This window comes from Tiliqua scincoides, chromosome 1 (genome assembly GCF_035046505.1).
Source record: "Tiliqua scincoides isolate rTilSci1 chromosome 1, rTilSci1.hap2, whole genome shotgun sequence".
Classification (NCBI taxonomy): Eukaryota; Metazoa; Chordata; class Lepidosauria; order Squamata; family Scincidae; genus Tiliqua; species Tiliqua scincoides.
In genome coordinates this window covers 160,393,957-160,414,215 of record NC_089821.1, presented here as the reverse complement: position 1 = coordinate 160,414,215, position 20,259 = coordinate 160,393,957, and the positions used below count along the sequence as shown (strand labels likewise).

The window sequence follows — 20,259 nt, the reverse complement described above, 5'->3', positions numbered from 1 at the left end:
AAACCATAATCGGATACTTTTATGTAGAACTTAATTTCTAATTGGAGGAGGGGTCTATGAAGTGGTAATCTGTTCAATTGCTTTAGTTTAGCAATGAAAGGAAAATTTAACACAGTTCTTACACATGAGAACTGCCACAACCACCAGTCAGTATGAGTATCTAATGTTGGATGAAAACAGCTAAAAAACAAGATGAATTTAGCTAGCAACAGGCTAATAAAGTATAGACTTTCAGTGTTAACTGTTGGAAGAAATTGCTTTGAAAAGGCCTTTAATACTCATTAACAGAGTGAGCCACCTCAGCGTAAGTGTAATCAATGAGGCCATGCAGAATGGAAAAGTGACTGCATTATACTTCAAACTTTTCAAAGGGTGGTTTACTAAACAGTGAAGATTGGCCAAAATGTTGGGAGAGCTGTCCATAAGACTAAACAGTATTGTTCTCTTCAAGAAGTTCTGGGATTCCAGTTTAATACGAACTACAGAGGCTTTCACAAGTCTCTTTGTAAGGAACTATAAGACCAACCTGTGCAGAATGCCTACAGCAGCTAAATCAGTTTGAAGGTTACCTACAATTGACATGGCAAGAGCTGCTCTACAAACTTGCTTCCTGTAGAGTCATAAGATTAAGCTAACACCCACAAGAATCCATCTCCCAAATCAGCGTCATGCTGCACTACTTCCAAAAGACTCTAACTCAAAATGACATTGCTGTCAAGAATACACCCACCATGGGCTTTTCCCAAATTCTGTTTTAAGGTTTCAAAAAATGAAATGTACCATGCTAGTAGGTAATGAGTTCTCCACACATTAACTCTTGCCATGATACCCAGAATATTGCATTGACTTGTCAAAACATGTTCTGTACAGCAATGACACAGTGTGTCAAAAATATTGGTTTTATTCTTTCACTGAAATTATAGCTAGAGAAACCGCCTTTAGGAGAGAAAAGATCACATTTTAAAACCAGTTATAATAAAGTCTCAAGTCAAGGTCAGACAGCACATACCAGTTGGACAAAGCCAAAACAAGGGGTATTTCAATGAAAGATCAGTGTTGTCCTTGAAATATCTGTTGCACACAACACAAATCAATTTTTACTGAGTACAAAAAATTCATAGAATTTTTAAGATGGTTCTCTTGAGAGGCACACAGTTCACTTTTACAGTTTCCGACAGCGGACTTCTTTCTCAACAAAAAGGCAGCCGATATATCCCCACGTGTTGCCAATGATGGGCCATCAATCTGCTGCCCAAAGTCTCTCAAGAAACATGGTGCCTTCAAGCTCTCACAATTCATCTTTCTTATCCCAGTCATCAAGATCTATGTCACTGAGATCAATATCCTCTTCAACAGGTAGCTACAAGACAATTAAAGCAGAGGATGCATTTATACAGAGACATCAGTAGTTTTATTCTCAGATTTCTTTGAACAAGTTTAGAGTCTTTTCACTGTGCTTCAGTCATGACTAAAAGCTCAAAAGTTCACATGGTTAACAAACATGCTTTACATTTTTGCCCAACTACTAATGGGAACAATGTCTTAAATTCTGAAATGCAGTCCACTATTCTATGAAGCATTTTAGACAATTTGTTTGAAAACTGTTGACAAAGCCCTGCACCTGCCCATTAAAGCATGAGGTGCAATACTGCTGCTTAACTTAAAGGCAAAAACTACTTCCAAAACATGGTATTTAGGGCGCAATCCTAACCCCTTATGTCAGTGCTTTCCAGCACTGACATAAGGGCAATGCAGCTCTGAGGTAAGTGAACAAACATTCCCTTACTTTGAGGAGGCCTCCGTGAGTGCCCTCCAACTGCAGGATGCAGCACACGCCCCATTGGAACTGCTATGCCAGTGCTGTAAAGCACTGACATAAGGGGTTAGGATTGTGCCCTTAGCTGTACAATTGAACTACATGGCATATAACTGGCCCACCTCACCCCAGCACTGTCTGTTCTAGTGGCTGTCTGCTGGTATTCATTTGCATCTTTTTAGATTGTGAGCCCTTTTGGGACGGAGCCATTAGTTATTTGATTTTTTTCTCTGTAAACCGCTTTGTGAACTTTTAGTTGAAAAGCGGTATATAAATACTGTTGTTGTTGTTGTTAATAATAATAATAATAATATACTTAAATTGCACAACATGAGCAAGCAGTATGGAGCTTATCAATTTCAGCAAACTTGGTCCAGCAAGTTTCTCCAATTTCATTCTCAGCAACAGACTGAGCAAACCAGACAGCCTATATTTCTAAAGTTATTACCAACAAACACTTTACCATTTGTACAACAAGCTTGTAGGGTCACAATTAGAGACAATCACAGATAAGGGTGGGAATACACCCTTGTATAGAAAATAGGGCTATACAAATAGGACTACATAATGCGTAATAAATCAGTAGTAAAACTGGAACAAAAACCACTATAAAATGGAGTGGAAGTTGATTAAAGCAAGAGATTTTTTTGAAGATGAGAATTTATCACATGGCCACACAAAACTGGAAGCTTAAGGGAGCAACACAGAGGTAGCACAAGCAGGTAGCACAAAAATATAAAAGAGGAAGCAAGAGGACATTTTTTAAAAATTATGCCCTCGCAGTATCTTACAAAAGTTATGGAAACACCAATAAAATACACATTCAACATATATTTAAAAAAATTAAAGACAGTAACAGATAAAATTCAATTTAGAGGAGCTCAAAACAGGATACAGAAAGCAAAAGGATGCCAGCAACAGGAAAACACAGTCAAAGCTTGGAGCAAGAAACATTAAAGACACATTGTCAGCTTAGAACCCAGACTGAGTTTTTCTGACGGGGCAGAAAGAAAGTAAAAGACATAATATTCTAGACAGAAATAAAGGATATAATCAAGTTTTAATGACGCCCATAGAAAGGTGCAGATTCTAAAAGTGCTATTAAAATAATAAGCCTACGGGAAGATCACAAACAAGATCAAGGAGAATGTGTTAGCTCTGCATGTTTGTCAGTGTCTCTTACCTCACCATCTTTGCCATCCCATGGTTCTACTGTGTTAATCTTTGGGAAAGATCCTCCCCCTACTGGTGCGGTGGATCCACGGCCAACAGAAAGTTCCCTAAAGAGGGAAAGTCCACAGTATATTTAGAATTTGCTGCATCACTTCCAGGGAGACAGACACTCTTTGTGTAAGATAACCCAGGGGCAGCCCAATCCTGAGCTGCCCGGGGTGTCCAGACTCAGTGTCACAGAGAAGGGCTGCCACAGGACCCTGTGCCTCCCAGGCTACCAAGGGAGGTGCCTCGGGAGAGGGGACTTTTGTTCCATTCCCCCGAGTAAGGTAAGCAACCCCGCAATGTAAGGTAAGGTAAGGGCACTCGTGTAGGGCGCGGAGCCCTACACAAGTGTCTTGGATCCTGCGGAGCAGAGCTCTCTCCCACCTCCCCCCAGCATGCCTCCCCCCACCCCTGCCAGCCTCCTCCCCACCCCCGCTTACCGGGCGACTGCCCCTCGCTAGCCCAGCACTGGCTGGTACTGGGGTAGCACGGGCGGGAGCCCAGCGGTGAGCCTCGCAAACATGCCTTATGGCACGTTTGCAACAGTGCTCGGCAGCATGGAGCCATGCCGCTGAGCACACGATTGGGCTCTCAGTCTGTCAAATCATGTTTTTCAGACTCAATCCATGCTCTGTCTACTAGCCAACAGTTTGGTTTTACCAACTCATTTTCCCACCATCCCTAAAGTGCTTGCCTTACAATATCCTCATTGAAGAGGAGTTTGATCATAACTGGAAAATAGAGTAACCCCAGATCAGGTAACCCCAGAAAAAAAGGTTTTTTTTTCTTACAAAAAAGTAAGAATGCTAATAAAACTTTTTTCAAACTCAAGATAACCCATATGTATCTTTCTCGTGATCCAGATATTGATGAAAGAGCAAACACACAGACAGTAATTTATACCTCAGGAACTCATTAATCCCCTGATCACTGAAAGATCCTTTCAGAAGTGCAAATTTCATCTTTCGAGCATTAACTGCTGCCATGGCAGGGTATCCAAATCCTCCAATTCCCAAGGAATTCTCCAGATCAGATTGTGCTCCTGCTTCTGTCCACAACCACCTTAGGAAAGAGGCAAAAAAGGCGCATGTCAAGCACTTTGCGTTGTGCATTAAGATTATTTACATTTCTGTCTAACAGCTAGTTTGAAAGCCCAACCCCAACCCCCCATTTGTGTTAATGCTACTGAGAGACAAGACTGAAGCAGGGGGTAGGGTGGGAGGAACAGCATGAAAGGAATTTGTAGTCCTACAATTACCACCAAGCCCTTTACTCCCACTTAACAGCCAAACTAACATTTGTACTAGCCCAGCCTTTTCAGGAAGTGATCAGAGTACACAATTCTGCACAGAGCAGTACCCCCCTCTCCCCACATCACAGGTAGTGTAGCCACTTTCCCAGAAAGGCATCTTTCAAGGAGACCTACACTTACCCCCACATCTTCTTTTTGTATTTGTCTGCCATTTTCAACATTACTTCCAAGTAGGAATTTCTACCTGCAGCTCCTGTTCGACAAACATTCCAGAAGAAATGCATTAATGTCAGTGTTGCAATACATACAGCGAGAGAGAAAACACACTTTTTGTTGTTAGCTTACCTGTGTCAAGAATATGGGGCAGGACAGAAATAATACACAACTGGTGAGCATCACAGGTTTGTTTCAAAACATCTTCATTAATAACCTAGAAAAGAAACAAATGCTTTGCTTCAAGCAAAAACATGCACTAAAAATTGGCTAAGGAACAGTAAATGCTACATGGTGTAGTCCCGTTATTCCATAAAACTTCTTTGACTTCTGATCATTCTACCTCTTTTTCCCCCAAAGCCATGAGCTGATCTGTTTCAAAGTCAGAGGGTCTAGCAATTTGGATTTGCTACTTTGACACCACAGAATGCTTGGACCAGGCAGTTAAAAGGCCTTTCAGAAACCTCAGAATTCACATTTCAGTACCAACAAAATTTTGTTAAAATTAAACCATAAGTATATCCTATAGTGCCAGTGGGTTTTCAAATGACCCCTTGCTATTCAGAGCTTTTTGACAGAAAGACTACCTTTTAGCTTTTAATATACAATGCTTTGCAATGTTATGGAATTATCCTATTGTTGGATAATAGGAACAATTGGACTATCCTAATAGGAATTATCCTATTGTTGGAAAAAAAGTCATATTTTCAACATAACATATATAGTTCATGCATGAAAATATACACGAACTATACAACATTTAGCTCAGTTTTCAGTGGCTATAATTGGATTCCTTAATCTTACAGAAAACCTAACTTCAGTTTTTTTCTCCAGTTAAAAATAAAAGCCAACTCTACAAAGCAAGTCAGAAAGATGCCAGTTTAGCAGGACAAGGATACCTCTAGGAGTTCTGGTGGTGGTGCATTCGCTGAAAACAAGTCCAGAGCACGAGAAACAATATCTGATTTCACCCTTCCACCATCATAGTCAACAGGGTCATCTCCCTTCTGGAAAATTTTTATTGTGGGAAATCCACGGATCTACAATAGGATTTAAAAAGAAAAGTCAGAATGGCAAGCTGGCTCAAAAGGACAGTCACCTTGAAAAATGGCTTAAGTAAATCTTGGCCATACTATAAGTTGTATGTTTGGGTAATTAGCTTTTCTTCTATTGGGGTGATATGTAACATAGGAACCAATGCATGAATGGTAAGAACTTCCTGAGGTAGGGGAATGAAGCCTGGCTAAGCTGTAACCTTGTGTGTATTTTAAGACAAGTGTCAAGTTGAAAAAACCAGTTAATGGCTTATATGTTCAAAGTATCAAGTTAAACACAAGTTATTGAAAAGAGACCATGCTCAGAGCCCCCCCCCACAAGAAAGAGACAGAGCTTCAATGCTATTGACTGCATCTACTCACCCCATATCGACTTGTCAGCACCTGATTCACAGTAGCATCTACAGCAGCCAGTTTAACTTTTCCCTTGGTTTGCTCCTTCACTTCTGTTGCAGCTGATGCCCATTCTGGTTCTAGACTGTAAGAAGAAAAAACCACACAAGACGCTGGAACTCATCCTGTAGCTTTCTTACATGAAAGGCCAGCTTTTCATATCAGATTTTTACCACTGTGGTTGTGTGATCAGAATGATGGTCAAATATTCTATACATGATGTAGTAACATTTATTTATTTATTTCCAAGTACCCTTTATTTCAACTCATTGGCAACAAAATGAGGACAAGTTGGCATGAATTTCCACTATCCACAAGGTGAAAAACAAATTACACCATTTCTGCCCAACGTTGCATATACGCAACAGGGACCAAATGTACACACCTGTGGGTCAGGCAAAAACAGGTAAGTGACCTTGCACCAAAGTCCCACTACAACACAGTTGCTTATAAGTACAAGACACAGGAAAGTAGTATCTCTGCTTCACAGCGAAACGGCATCACTTACTTTTTGCAGTGTCCACACCAAGGAGCATAAAACTCCACCAGCCAAACGTCATCACTGTTCAAAACGTTCTCATCAAAGGTGTCGTCCGTCAGCTCGATCACATCTTTTTTGCCGGAGCCTCCACTTTCACGGCCACCCTATAGTGCAAGATGAGATGTCATCTTGGTTACAAACGTGGTTACAAACGAGGACCAGGCACCCCAAAATGTAGGACATCTAAGAAAATTGTAGGATGTGACAAAATGAAAGCTAAAAACTTTCATTTTGTGTATTGATTTCATGTGGTTAATTTAAACCCCAAATTACTTATTATTGTAATTATTAAATTAAAAACCATATTATGTATAATTTATGACATAATTTATTAATTACAAGAGGGCTATTATTATTAACAGTATTTATATACCGCTTTTCAATGAAAAGTTTACAGTGAAAATCAAGTAACTGAGGGTCCAAGCCTATCCAACTTTCCAGCCCTGGTGCAGCTGCAATACAGCCCCTAGGCAGAGGAACAAATATTCCCTTATCTTGTGGAGGCCTCCATGACGACCCTCCCACCACAGGATGCAGCACAAACCCCAATGGCACGGCTACACCGGCTGGAAAGTTGGATAGGATTTGGCCCCAAGGCTGCAATCCTATAAATACCTTTCTGAGAGTAAGTCCCATTAAGCACAACAGGACTTACTTCTAGGTAGGCATGCATAGGATTGTGCACCGAATGGCTTCCTGTCCCAAAAGGGCTCACAATCTAAAAGGATGCAAAAGAGACACCACCAAACAAACAATCACCAGAAAAGCACTGCTGGGGGGAGGAGAGCCAGTTGCTTTTGCCCTGCTGAATAAAAGAGGAGCACCCATTTGAACAAGCGCCTCTTGCCCAGTTAGCAGGGGCTATGCTCCATCAGCAGCGCATGTTTTGCTGGCTATGTGCTGCCTGAAGGGGCTGCTCACAGGGCAAAGGAGGACATTTTGAGGACACAAGGCTAAAAAGGAGGACGTGTCCTGGGAATAGAGGACGCCTGGGCACACTGCTGTAGGGCAAAGCATACAAACCCCCAGGCACTTGAGTATAAGTCGATCCCACAGATAAGCCGGGGCAGCATTTGAGCCAAAAGTCAGGGCATTTTCTATGACCCTCAGATGACTCAGGGGTAAACCTTTGGGGTGTGTGAAATCCAGTGTACCAGGAATCATTCTGAGGCTGCAAGAGCAAGAAGCCAAAAAGGAAAGAAAAGCAGGCTTCTTCTCCTAAGGGTCAGGGAAGGGAGATGAAGGGACTTATGAGAGTTGAAGGTTTTGTGAGGCATCCAGGGCTGCACTTCCATAGCAGAAGCCCTTATATAGAACTACAATTCCCATAAGCACCAGTCTGGAGAAGAAGCTAAAGTGGCTACTTGCTTTCTGCTGCTGCCTCAGAACCCTTCCCCCCACCCCCGCTGCATCCTGCTTCTCAGCCCAGTCCCAACCCCCACCTTACCAAGCAACCGCCCCACCCACCGCATTGACCCATGTATAAGTCAACCCATGCTTTCAGAGCCCATTTTAAGGCACTTTTTATCAACTTATACACAAGCATATACAGTAGTTGGAATAGAATGCCCTCACTGGTTACTCACTCACACGTAGACGTGACACTCTCATTGTTGCCTCTGGCAAAGGAGAGGGCTGTGGGCACTAATAGCTCCAAGCATCACAGCTGGAAATGGAGGCCCGATGCCATCTGGACAGATCAAGTTTTGCACCCATTTACAAGCAAGCTTAAAAAGCCCTTTAGCAGCACCGTTAAACTCCGAAGACCTCATGACATTTCTCCTTACATTTTTTATCTCTTGCTATTCGTCGCTCAACCCCAAAGTATACTTTCTTTTCTCTCTGTTGCTTCCAGCGGTTTGTTTTTACCCTGCAAATTCTTCAGTCATCACATGTTCTTTATTTTAATCAATTTTAAAATATTTTCATCCAGTGCAATCGCTTTCACATGGGCGATACATGTTTTATGCCTGTGGCTGTCAGCCGACATGGTCACAGGCATAAAAGGAATAATACACCCCATTAATAATTACACAAGACAGATGTGCATGCTGAACAGGCCATTTTATTTAAATCTTACTCAAAGGCAACCATGGTTAAGGTTTCCTCATACGCCACCATCAATGTTTGCCTGAACAACAGGTCACATCCCCAACTGGCAGCTCCACATACCCAGAAGATGCCTTGGCTGGTTCTTCCCTTAGTTTCTAATTACCCCCCGCTTCCTCCTATCAAATCTGTCTGTGCAAGCCTGTTTTTCAATTCTTTACCATACAGAAGATCCTCTGCCCTCCCACCTTTGGAGCCAATGGACTGCAGCTCTCTTCACACCAGAATTTCCACACAGATAATCTCACCCCCCCAGTCCAAATCCCCCCCTTGCATAGGAACATAAGAACCTAAGAAGAGCCCTGCTGTATCAGGCCAAAGGCCATGCAGTCCAGCTTCCAATCACACAGTGGCCCAGCAGATGCCTTGGGGAGCACACAAGACAACCTGCATCTAGTATTTTCCTTTGCATCTGGCATTTTCTTGCCTTCTCTCTCCCCCACTGCCCATGGGGAGTGTGGGTAGCACTCCCCCCATGTTGTGTCACCCAGGATCCCAGCCCTCCAAAAAGGTCCTGAGGATGGGCAGCAGGAGCACAGGCAGTAATTTCCCCCTCCTCACCCACAAGGTCCAGAGGGCAGGAAACAGCAGGGGCACACGGAACATTCCCCAAGGCTTTGCTGCCAACAATCCCAGCCCTCCTATACAAGGCACAAGGTTTGGAGGTTGGGAAGCAAGGGGAGGTGCAAGCAGCATTCCTCCCCCCCCTCCCAAGGCAGGGTCCCCAGAGTGACTGGTAGGATGCCTCTGATTAAGACTGCAATCCTAAACCCACTTTCATGGGAGTAAGTCTCACTGAACTCAGTGGGGCTTACTTCTGAGTTGGCATGCATAGGACTGTGCTGGGAAAGAAGCAGAGGAGCAAACAGGCAAGCACTTTACAAAAAAGCAAGTATTTAATGCCCTGCTTGGGCACCATAAAGAGGCAACATTACCTCAGTCAGCAGAGCAAGCGACTACCACCTGCAGAGAATGCACAAAATAGCCACTGCCAAAGGCTAGCCTTGCAACTCGACCCAAGCCATGCCTCCACAGCCTGGGTCAACCAATTATTTTCAAGACTGAGCCAACGTTTCCCCCTAACCATGAATGATACACAAGACTTTAAAAACAGCAAATGCACCACACTGCTTATACCAGCTTCCAGTTGTCCCCTTGTTACACCCAAGTAAAAGTGTTATTGAAATCTCAATAAAATTATTTGCATTTCTATCACAAACAGACAAAACCCAGAGAGAAAGTGCTTTCTAACTAGCCTCTAGCGCAGGGGTGCTCAATAGGTGGATCGCGATCTACCAGTAGATCGTGAGGCAAAATGAGTAGATCGCAGAGTGCCGACCCCTCCCTTCAGGTGCCTCTGGGAGGAAACGCCGGGAGTAAGGCCCATTGTACTCAATGGGGCCTACTCCCAGGTAAGTGTGGCTAGGATTGCAGCCTCACAGCCTAAGCCTAGGCATGTCTACTCAGGAGTAAGTCCTGTTATACTCAGTGGGGCTCAAGGTACACCAACATACATTGTACACATAAATGTTATATGTTATGATGGCGCGAACATTGTAAAAAAAACTCTGGTAGATCTCCAGGCCTTGCTGGGTTTCAAAGTAGCTCTCGAGCCAAAAAAGTGTGAGCACCCCTGCTCTAGCGCCTTAGTGCAAGAATTCCAGGCTAGAAAACATGCCTACAAATGCATTAGTCTCAAAAACAATCAGGTTATTATTGCATGAAAGTACCTGTTTCCCAGAGCTATAGCCACCTCCTCTGCCACCAAGACGATCTTTTACAAGTGATCGGAGAGCACTTAAAGCACCATCAACAATAGATTCACTTGTCCTGGCCCCTGAGACACAAGAGAAAGACTGTCACAATACTGAGCAGTAATGTTAAGATTTATCACATGACAACACTGCCTATCCCTTCCTAAGCCAATCATGAACTTCATGATCCTCACTAACTTCAACAATCACAAAGAAGGGAAATGGAAAAAAAATCAATAGGCAGATGCTCCAATCACCGCAATGCTGTGCCTGGAGAAACCATACCTGCCAAAAGGCAGCAGTTTTTCACACCAGGAGCCACTTTTTAGAATGACAATCTGTTGCGACCCACTAAAAGTGATGTAATGAAGCTGGAAGTGAAGTCATGGCCAGAAGTGACATCAAGCAAGAACATTTTACACCCTATACGACAAAATCAAATTTACTTTGTTTACAATAAGTAAACAAAGCAGTAATTAAAAGCTTAAAAATTCATTTAAAATAAAGAAGAACTCTCCTAAGCAGTTGCTGATCCATTTAAAAAAATCCTCCAAACGTTCCAAAGGCTGCAATCCTATTCACACCTACCTGGAATTAAGTCCTATTGACTATCATTATTAAGCATATACATAGTAGCCTATTAAAAGAACAGATCTGTAACATTTCCCCAGATACACTCACATACCATGGTAGTATCAAGTCCAATATTTTAAAATAAAGTACACATTGAAATGAATGGGAACCCACCTAGTGGGTCCTGACTCACAGTTTGAAAAACGCTGGTCTACATGGTAATCAAAAGGAAAATGGTGATATGGAACAAGGGAATCACAAACAACTACTACCTCTCTGCAGAGATAATCCAAAGCTGCACCATTACAATACAGTTCAACTACTGAGACTGCCTTGAAACCAAGTTTCAAGACTGTCAAGTGACAGGATGTCACCAAGTGACAGGACATAACAGTTTTCTTCACTAAACAAGAAATGAGTGGATACAATTTCACCTTCTTCATTTAAAGGGCAAAGCTTGACAATTTTTTAAAGTATTTTTTACCTTGGTAATCTTCTGCTTTATTCTTGTTGGCTCCAAATATCTTGATAGTGGGAAATCCTTTGACACCATACTGACCACCTAGTGACTGATGCTTATCCGCATCCACTGCCCCAACTTTCACAACACCCTAGAAAACAAACAGATTTTCTAAGTAGAACAAATGCATCCCAAGACCCAAAAAAAAAAAAAAATACAGGCTTATATACAGGATATTTTTGTGAAGTCATTTGGACCTAGTTTGAAGTTGGTGTGTTAAGCCAAGGAAACCAAACCATTTTGAGTACTACCTGCAATTTCAGCGCTGCAGCCATTATCTGGCCTGGACACTATAAAAGTCCATTTTAGTTAATAAGAGCATAATTAATTAACAGTTAATAAGAGCACAGATTTGAGAACTGTGCAGCAGAGGCAGCCCAGGACTGGATATTGTTCATCCCCTGGAGCTGGTCTAGAAAGCAGAGGCTTCTAGGACATGAAGCCCTACTGTTGAGTCCAAGATGACCATAAGATGAACATTATTTAAATGCTATTCACAAGCCATTTCTTGGATAAAAATTGCTTTGAGAACTTTTGGCTGAAATGGGGCAGATAAATATTCTAAATAAGTAACTACGGGTGTGATTATGTATATTTTTGCCAAGGGTATTGTGATCAAACAAGAACTTAAGGTCACAGTTTTCTAAAACCAAAACAGTGAAGTTAAAATTGCAATCATGCTGCAAGAAGTACTGTGTTAATCACATCAAAATGCTATTCCAGCTTGACTACCGCAGTTAATTTACAAAGAAACAGGCTGAGTAGTAAAGTCAGCTGCTTCTTGCAGCTCAATTTTGACGTCTGGCTTTTCTGTGCAGCCACTCGCTCTCTCCATCTAACCCACCTCACGAGCTTTTATGAAGAAAAGGCGCAGATGCAAGGGTACAGTTCAATAGGTGGTGTAGCTAAGGAAGTGTAGGGGGAAGCAACTGCACCAGGCAACAAGCTTTAGGGGGGTAATAAGCAGAGCTTAACACTGGTGGCCAAAATTGTGAAAATCCTGGTACATTTGAATCATACCATCACGCTATATACCATTGGAAAGGGAATTTAATGCAGAACGTAACGAAACAAACCACACTGGAACAAAAAGTGGATTTCCTTAACCCAAAACTGACCTATGAGATTGATTCTTCTGAGAGCCAATGAGATGTTATCATGATACAGCATGGAACCAATAAGGAGTTAATATGAGCTCTCATTTCCATATCTACAGTTATCCCTGCTAACTGGGTAAAGAGGCACTTTTTCAAGTGGTGCTCCTCTCATATTTAGCAGGTGGAGAATAACCTTCCTCTTCACCCCAGCAGTGTCTCTAACCGATAAGGAACACACTTTTTATTTATTTACTTAATTAAATTTGCTTTGTCATGAAAGGGGGCTACAAACTCTTTGATCCCAGGTAGCAGATACAGGTTCAACCTTGTTATACACTGATTTTTTATACACGGATTTGACTCAACATGAATGGCCACTGCACATGAGAGGGAAAGTGCCGATCCCTAGAGAGGGGGAAAAATGCACCCCTTTAAAATGCTTTTCTTACTGTTGTAGAGATTTTTATCTCACCATGATGAGAAGTGCTCTTTAACTGAAAGGAAAACAGTCCTTTACAATAGTTAGAGAAAGGGCAGCCAGTTGACAATCCATCAAGCATTCTCTCTCCAAGCGACCCCCTCCCTTCCCCCTAAACATGTGAAAGAAAGATAATCCTTTCTAAGGGTCTTAATAACAGGCTGTTTTTAATTCAACTGAACAAAGGGCTTTGTTTTTTAAACTGATTTGTTATAGTGCGATTTTTGCCATCCACCTGAGTTCTGGGAATGAACCCTCGCGAATAATGATACTCAACCTATATATGCCTTAGCTATGCCACTGACGGGGGGGGGGGAAGGCAGCAGAGCAAGTGGATGACGAGATGCTGGAGGGAGGAGGTGGGTTCCCCCCCCCCCGATTTTGACTTTAAAAGTCTGTACATGATGTAACTTCCAGTTGTAACATCACTTCTGTGGCATCGTTTTGAGCTTGGCACCAGGCTACACAACCATTAGCTATGCCATTGAGTCCAATAACTTTTGACACATGAAACAGGGTAAGAGAAAAGACCCAATATAGGCTTGAATGAGATACTAGTACTCTTATGCAGCCAGGAGAACAAGAAAGATCAAGTAGCTGGAATCAGTCAGTCTAGCAAGCAGCAATACTTCATTTATCTTTTGGAGAGCTTACTCACTTTTAATACAGTGGCTGCCTTCTTCCATTCAGGCGTCAGTCTTTGGCAATGACCACACCTTTTGAGGGAGGGAGAAGAGAAAGTTCAATTGTGTTAATGCCATTTAAAAGACCAGACTTATTCCAAAGTATATGTACCAAATCAAACCTCGACACTTTGGAACAGCACAGCATATGCTCTGCCAGTCATATGCAACCTGTAAAGGCTACATGCTGTGAACAGACCATTAGGTTTTAAGCTACACAACCAGTGGCTCCATTTAGTCCTCAAGTTTTCCAGACAGTTTGGCACTGATGTCAGTTGCTAGAGTGGTGCCTTCCAAGTAAGCACAATTATGCAAACTGGATAAGATTTAACGCCTGCTGAGGGCTGCCACATTTTTCCCCTCTGGTAGAGGTTGCGTCTCAAATGGGCAGCAGGTTGAAACACAGCTGCAGAGCGCTATCACAGCATCTTCCTGCCAAGTGTTGTACCTGCTGTATTTCTACTTAAAAATAAAGATCTATTTTAAGGAGGAAAAGTGTGGCTGCCCTACACTCACCTGTAAAACATATGAGAAGACGACTGTCGGTAAACCATTGATGCCAACAACTAAGACTGTCCCAGTACTAAACACCACAAAAGATTCCTCCCCACCCACTTCTGAATCAACTGATCACACAGAGAGAATTCATAGCTGAGAAAAAGTGTATTAATTTGTGCTGGGCTTTAGAGAAAGAGAGCAGTGGTGGTGAGAGAGGCTGGTAGTTTCTGCCATTTCCCAAGCCTAGTAAAAAAAGGAAACGCCCCCTTTCGGGTCCCTGCACAGAGAAACCTGAATCATAGAGCCACTCTTTGCCTCAAAACATAATCCTACACATGTTTACTCAGAAGTAAGTCCCATTGTGGTCAATGGGGCTTACTCCCAGGAAAGGGTGTATAGGATTGTAGTATCATGCTTTTAATTAATTTTTTCTTTCTACAGATTTAGCAAAAATATCAAACACACACAAATAAACTCTATATCCAAAGCTCCTGTATAACTTTGGGTGCCTGTGTGGGAGACAAGTGCCATATAAATTTAATGAATGATCAATTATGACAGTAGTTGGCAAATTTGGTGGTGTGTACCTTTTTAAACATGCACTGAGTATTAATTTGTTTCAAGTAAGACTCAACCTGGTAGAAGATTTTTACAAAGAACAAAGAGGGTAACCCTACATGCAGGAAGGTCCTTCAATTCCACCAGCATCAATCTAAGCAGTCTAATTGTGGGCACAGTTGCAGCCAAAGCGTCCAAGACCTTAAGAAACACACATAGGACAAACATACACGTATGCAGTGTAAGTGAAATTTTCTATGCTAACCATCAAAGACTATTGAGAAACACTAGAGACTGAACCAGATCACTAATGTTGAATGCAACAGACAACCTGTATCATGGTTTAGAAAGAACACCAAGTACTTTGTTTCCAGGCATGTAGCCACCAGCCTCCCATGAAGAGTAAAGGTTGTAGGCAGAACATACAGCAGTGGTAATTGTTCCTTCCAAAACACTGCTCAATATAGACTTACCATGGTGCATAGAATTCTACTAGCCATAAACTGTCACTCTGAATGACCTCCCTGTTAAAGTTTGTTGGTGTTAGCTCTATGACATCATCACTGGAGGAATATAAGCCGCTGACAGCCAGGAAGAGCGTGCAGCTTACTGTACCTAAAAAATAAAGCAAAAAGGTCAAAAGCACTTGCAGAGATTATCAATGGCTCTACTACATTTATGGCCAATAGAAACCCTGTATGTTAAAACAAGAAAAAAAAAAACAGCAGTCTGACACTGGCCTGAGTAAGTCAAGAATAGCTGGTACGCAACATGGATACATGGTTCTACAATCCCCAACCTGGATTTCCAAATCCCTCCCCCCAGTATTTACATAAGAAAAAAAATAAGCATACCAAGGCTAATAATGTAATTAAAATCATATTTGGTTAGGAACAGTTTGGTGCACAGATTGACAGCTCCTATTCAATGTGGATGCAGCATGGTCACATGAACCATGCTGTATCTAGCAATGAAACTGGGCAGGCTCCTTGGGGTAATGGCACAAATGTTCCATTGGCAAAAGTCAATTGCCAGTCTGCCTAATGGGACTAAGTTGGTGATGCAAGCCCTGTATAAGGTTTTTAGGCCTGTGATGGGGATTAGGATACAGTAGAGGCCTCCTCTGCTGCTCCCACTCCCTCCTGGGCCTGAATCCCCCTCCTCCCTGCCCCAAAACACCCTCTCCCTGCCTCCATTCCAGCCTACTCCGCCCCTCTACCACCTGGCACAGCACTTACCTGCTCTGGCTGCTGTTGGGCTGGATTCAGCACCTGCTGAGATGCAGGCCTTCCTGCCACACTGTCTACTCACAAGTAGTCATGAGTATGTTTTATGGCACATTTGCAATGGCTAACACTGGCACAGCAGTCACTGTGCCAATCCTAGCCCATTTTAGGATTGGTCAGTGAATTCACTCCAAGACTCTTCCAATCTATCCTATTTGCAAGGGTTGCCTTTGCTTTCGATTGTACCAATTTGCAAGTTTATTACACTGATTTTTATGTTTTTACTACTTGGATTGTAATCAAAAGACTAATTGTTATAATCTTAGCGTTCTTTAAAAAGTGTGCACATTTTGTAAAACCTACAAATAATATAAATTCAAGCTCAGCACTGGAGTTCCTTTGAAAAACCTCTCAGTCTTTAGTAGCCCAGGTATTCAATTCCAAGAGAGAACCAGGTTAACCTGCTTCAGCCAATGCATATAAAGTTTATCCATCTTTATTATAGGGCCAGTATAGATGCACACTGCTTGCACAAAATGGCCCTCTCCCCAAATCCCACATGTTGTACACGCCCCAAATTTACGAACAGTGGATCCTATGAAGAAGACTCCAGGACAAAAGAGTTACTGGGATCATCCACCAGCAGGCTACATGATGACTCACTCCAGCAAATATCACTCAAACACACCCTCCCATGAACTGTAATATAATGCAAATATAAGAGCACTTTTCCTGCTAGAGAGTTTTCCAATCAAAACCCAGAAAAGTTCACAGTAAGATGTTTATAAGTGACTGGAGTTTTTGCATGTGGCCTTTACAAAAATATCTGTACTCATCCTGGCTAGCACTAAACCCATCTTCTCCCCCCCTCCCCTTATTGTCACAAACACATGAAAGGTCTGCACACTTCTGGCTAGTATGGTATACTTATGAGGGATCACAAGGTTGGAAAGACCAAGAACTTAAGATCACAGCCTCCCACCACTTGCTCAAGTCACCTTCCTGTAGGCTGCGTGGTAGGCACTGTAGTGACAAAAACCTTAAGCAGCAAAGCGTCCTCTGTCCCTTTAATACAGTTCAAGAGACACTTTCATTACAACTCCCATTAGTGGTGCAGATGCATTTTCTCTATACTGTATAGAAACATCAAGACAAAGACTGACTTCTTTTAAAAGGCTACTTGTTTTCTTTGGAGCTCTTGCTGCATTCTGGAATGCAATACACACAAATAAAACTCTCTCTCTCTCTCTCTCACACACACACACACACACACACACACACACACACTTCTCTTGGCACGATTCAAAAGGATCCAGCATCCCCAACACTGGATTCCCTGAACGTGCAACCTTGCAATTCCCACGATGGCTTCCAGTCCACTGGGCTGCCGTCCAGACAATGGGGCTGCAGCCCCAAGCAGACTCACCCAAGAGCCCTGGGCTCCCCACAGCACCCTTGCAGCGATGCCTACCCATGCCAAACTCCCCCTCCCATTGCAACTCACAACAGCACCCAATGCTTCCTTACCCAGCAAAAAGCGCCTTCCACCCATGTTGCACTTGCAGAAAGATCCGGCTCTTGTCTCCTTCTTCTTCTTCCCCTGCACGCTCCAAGCTCTACCAGCAGCAGACGCTTGGGCGAGCCCAGCCGTGGCCGCCGCTCATTGGTGCGCTGAGCGTTCTCTATTTTGCATAGCCAATGGGAATCGGACGGATCATGAGAGTTCGGAAGGGAGGAGCCGCAGGCTGGTTCCTGGGTCTCTCTTTTGCTTCCCGGTCTGCTCTTGACGTCTTTGCTCCTGTGAATGGAGAGGCAGGAAAAGGAGGGGATTTGATTCTGCGGTGCCTGTTTGGAGCACCAGATCTCTGACTGTGCAGCCCTTCAGTGGACAGCCAGAAGGAAGCCACTGGCTTTCATGAAGTTCTCCCCCTCTTTCTTATTTTACTCCAAAGCAGGGCTGGGCAGACTTTCAACTGTAGGGATCCTGGACCTTTAGCAATGGTGTAGGGGAGAGAATTTCAGCAGATGCAGCTTCTCATCTGTGAGATAACAAGTTGCAGCTTCTGAAATTCCCTCTTTGATAAAAGTCCATGATCCCTAAACTTGAAAGTTTGCCCACCCCTGCTCTAAAATGATACAGACCTGGGGGTCTCGGTGGGGGAAAAAAAACAACTAGGATTTTCATGACAATTTAACCCATAATTACAGCTGCCAATAATTACCTTGTTGGGATATTTGCCTGGAGAACATACCATTTGCCATTGGAAGTAACTGGCACTGGAGAGCCTGACATGAAATTTGTTCCCAGCTGTTCAGATGGCTGTACATCTGCATGTGCCAATGAATTTAAAAGAATAAAGATGTAAAATAAATAAATAATAATAAACCTTTGAAAGAAACAGGATGGATTCATAATTGTTGGGAAATCTTATAATGGGCACATTCGGAAGAGCAAAAGAGGCAGCTGATCAAAAATAACCTACTTTTGGAACTTTGTAGCTGGAACTTTGTGGCTAATATAAATAAGATTGGTATACAACAGTGTCGTTCAATGTTTGTCCTCTGCCGTACCACTTCACATGGTCCACCTTTTCAAACTACCACTGAAGTAACTGGCAGAAGTAATGACATAGTTGCCAGTTACTTCTCGTTGGGAGAACAGATGCCACATCACAAACACCAGTAAGAGGCTCAGGGTGGACTTTTTTGAACATGGAAAAGCATGCTTTGGAGCCTCCTACCGCTGCTTGTTGGGTCACATTCCTAGTCTTACTGCCGGATGGCAGGAGTCCAGGGTCCTATGAGTACACCAGATACCACATCAAGTACCACTGGTCGTACCTGTTCCACTGGTTGAGAAACACTCGTATAGAAAGCTGCCTAATGGGTGCTGTTTTTGTGCTGCTTTGGTTGTCATGATTATTTACTTACTTACTTACTTCATTTGTACCCCACCTTTCTCCCTAAAAGGACACAAGGTGGCTTACAATAATCATTAAAAACATGAATTAAAACAAGATAAAAAACACATTAATAACAATAACATTATTTCCAGCACTTTCCTTATATTTCCTTTACAAATGTATCTAATTCTTTATGTGCTGGCATTTTTAAGAACCCAATCCTATGCATGTCTACTCAGAAGTAACTCCCATTAGAGTCAGTGGGGCTTATAGGATTGGGCTGTAAGTATGCTACAACCTCCCAAAAGCAGGGGCCCATACAGGATGGCTTCCAAACACGTCCAGATCTAACCCACAATGTTATTTGTCAGGCTTATGGCCTATGACTGATTTGTCCTCCCTCATTGGGATTCTCCACTGCAAAGGAAGCAGTGAAGTTACAGGCTTGCCTTGCCTGCCTGCTATGCTGCAGGCAAACAATCCCCAAGCACAGGAGACACTCAGGGACTTTTTGAGCAGCTCTCCAATGCAGAAAATGGCATTTATATAGTGATGGGATGCCAAATAACAATGGGGTGGGGTTGGGAAGGGGGCATGTGTAGAATGCTACCAGGGGTTTAGAACCTCCAGGATGAGGCTACCTGGGCATGAAGTAGAGGATTAGATAAAGGCTCCCCCCAGACAAAGAGCCAGGAACAGCTTGGAGAAGTGGTTTTGTATCAGTAATCCTGAAATAAATTTCTATCATCCAGAATTGTGAGTTGTTATACATTAAATAAAAATTGATTTTTAATATGTCGACAAACTTTTCTTCACACATCTAATTTAAAATGTAATGAAGGAATGGTACAGCATGTAGAAAAATGGTACAGTATACAGTATATACTATCCTTTTTTTCTCTCCAGCTCATTCAGCGCCTTAGAAAAGTTAATGTGGCCCATGACTCAAAAAGTTTGGAGACCCATGCTCTAAAGCAGGGGTGTCAAACTCGTTTCATACAGAGGGTGGAAGTTAGCATTCAGGGCTCCAGCTGAGGGCCGGAAATGATGTCATTAAGCAGAAAGTGATATCAGTAAGCAGCCAATGGTCAGAAATCGACCCTGTTCTCATATAGAAATTCATTAACTGCAAATGACAGAAGAGAAAGTACGCAAATCTTGGTCATATTTCAAGATTTGGGAAAGACCAATTTTTATGTGGGCTGCTATTTCAGCTGTAACACCTCAGCAACTGAGAGCCTGAGGGCTGGATAAAAAGCTTCTGGGGGCCACAACTGGCCCCCGGGCCTTATGTTTGACACCTGTGCTCTAAAGGATCAAACTTTCCAGAGTGTGAACTCTGGAAGATATCTCATTTTAAATCCAGATATCC

The 20,259-nt window shown here is 42.7% G+C and overlaps 1 protein-coding gene across 1 annotated transcript; it reads right to left on the bottom strand.

Moving 5' to 3' along the window:
- Positions 1-885: 885 nt before the first annotated feature.
- On the bottom strand, positions 886-17,617 carry PDIA6 (protein disulfide isomerase family A member 6). The gene is made up of 13 exons (XM_066612040.1): positions 17,512-17,617; positions 15,232-15,373; positions 13,678-13,735; positions 11,409-11,535; positions 10,328-10,434; positions 6,456-6,592; positions 5,918-6,032; positions 5,399-5,539; positions 4,632-4,716; positions 4,467-4,539; positions 3,938-4,096; positions 3,000-3,096; positions 886-1,360 (listed from the first exon to the last, which is right to left on the bottom strand). The coding sequence occupies exons 1-13, from the start codon at positions 17,534-17,536 to the stop codon at positions 1,289-1,291; spliced, it is 1,338 nt and encodes a 445-aa protein (XP_066468137.1). The 5' UTR covers positions 17,537-17,617; the 3' UTR covers positions 886-1,288.
- Between the last annotated feature and the right edge of the window lie 2,642 nt (positions 17,618-20,259).

Bases quoted from the DNA above. Each gene is read 5' to 3' on its own strand.
- PDIA6 (XM_066612040.1), bottom strand. From the start codon at position 17,536: ATGGGTGGAAGGCGCTTTTTGCTGG. The intron at 6,593-10,327 runs GTACTTTCATGC...CTTGCACTATAG, and splicing joins GCTATAGCTCTGGGAAACAG to GGTGGCCGTGAAAGTGGAGG. The intron at 1,361-2,999 runs GTAAGAGACACT...ATTGTCTTGTAG, and splicing joins GGGATGGCAAAGATGGTGAG to CTACCTGTTGAAGAGGATAT.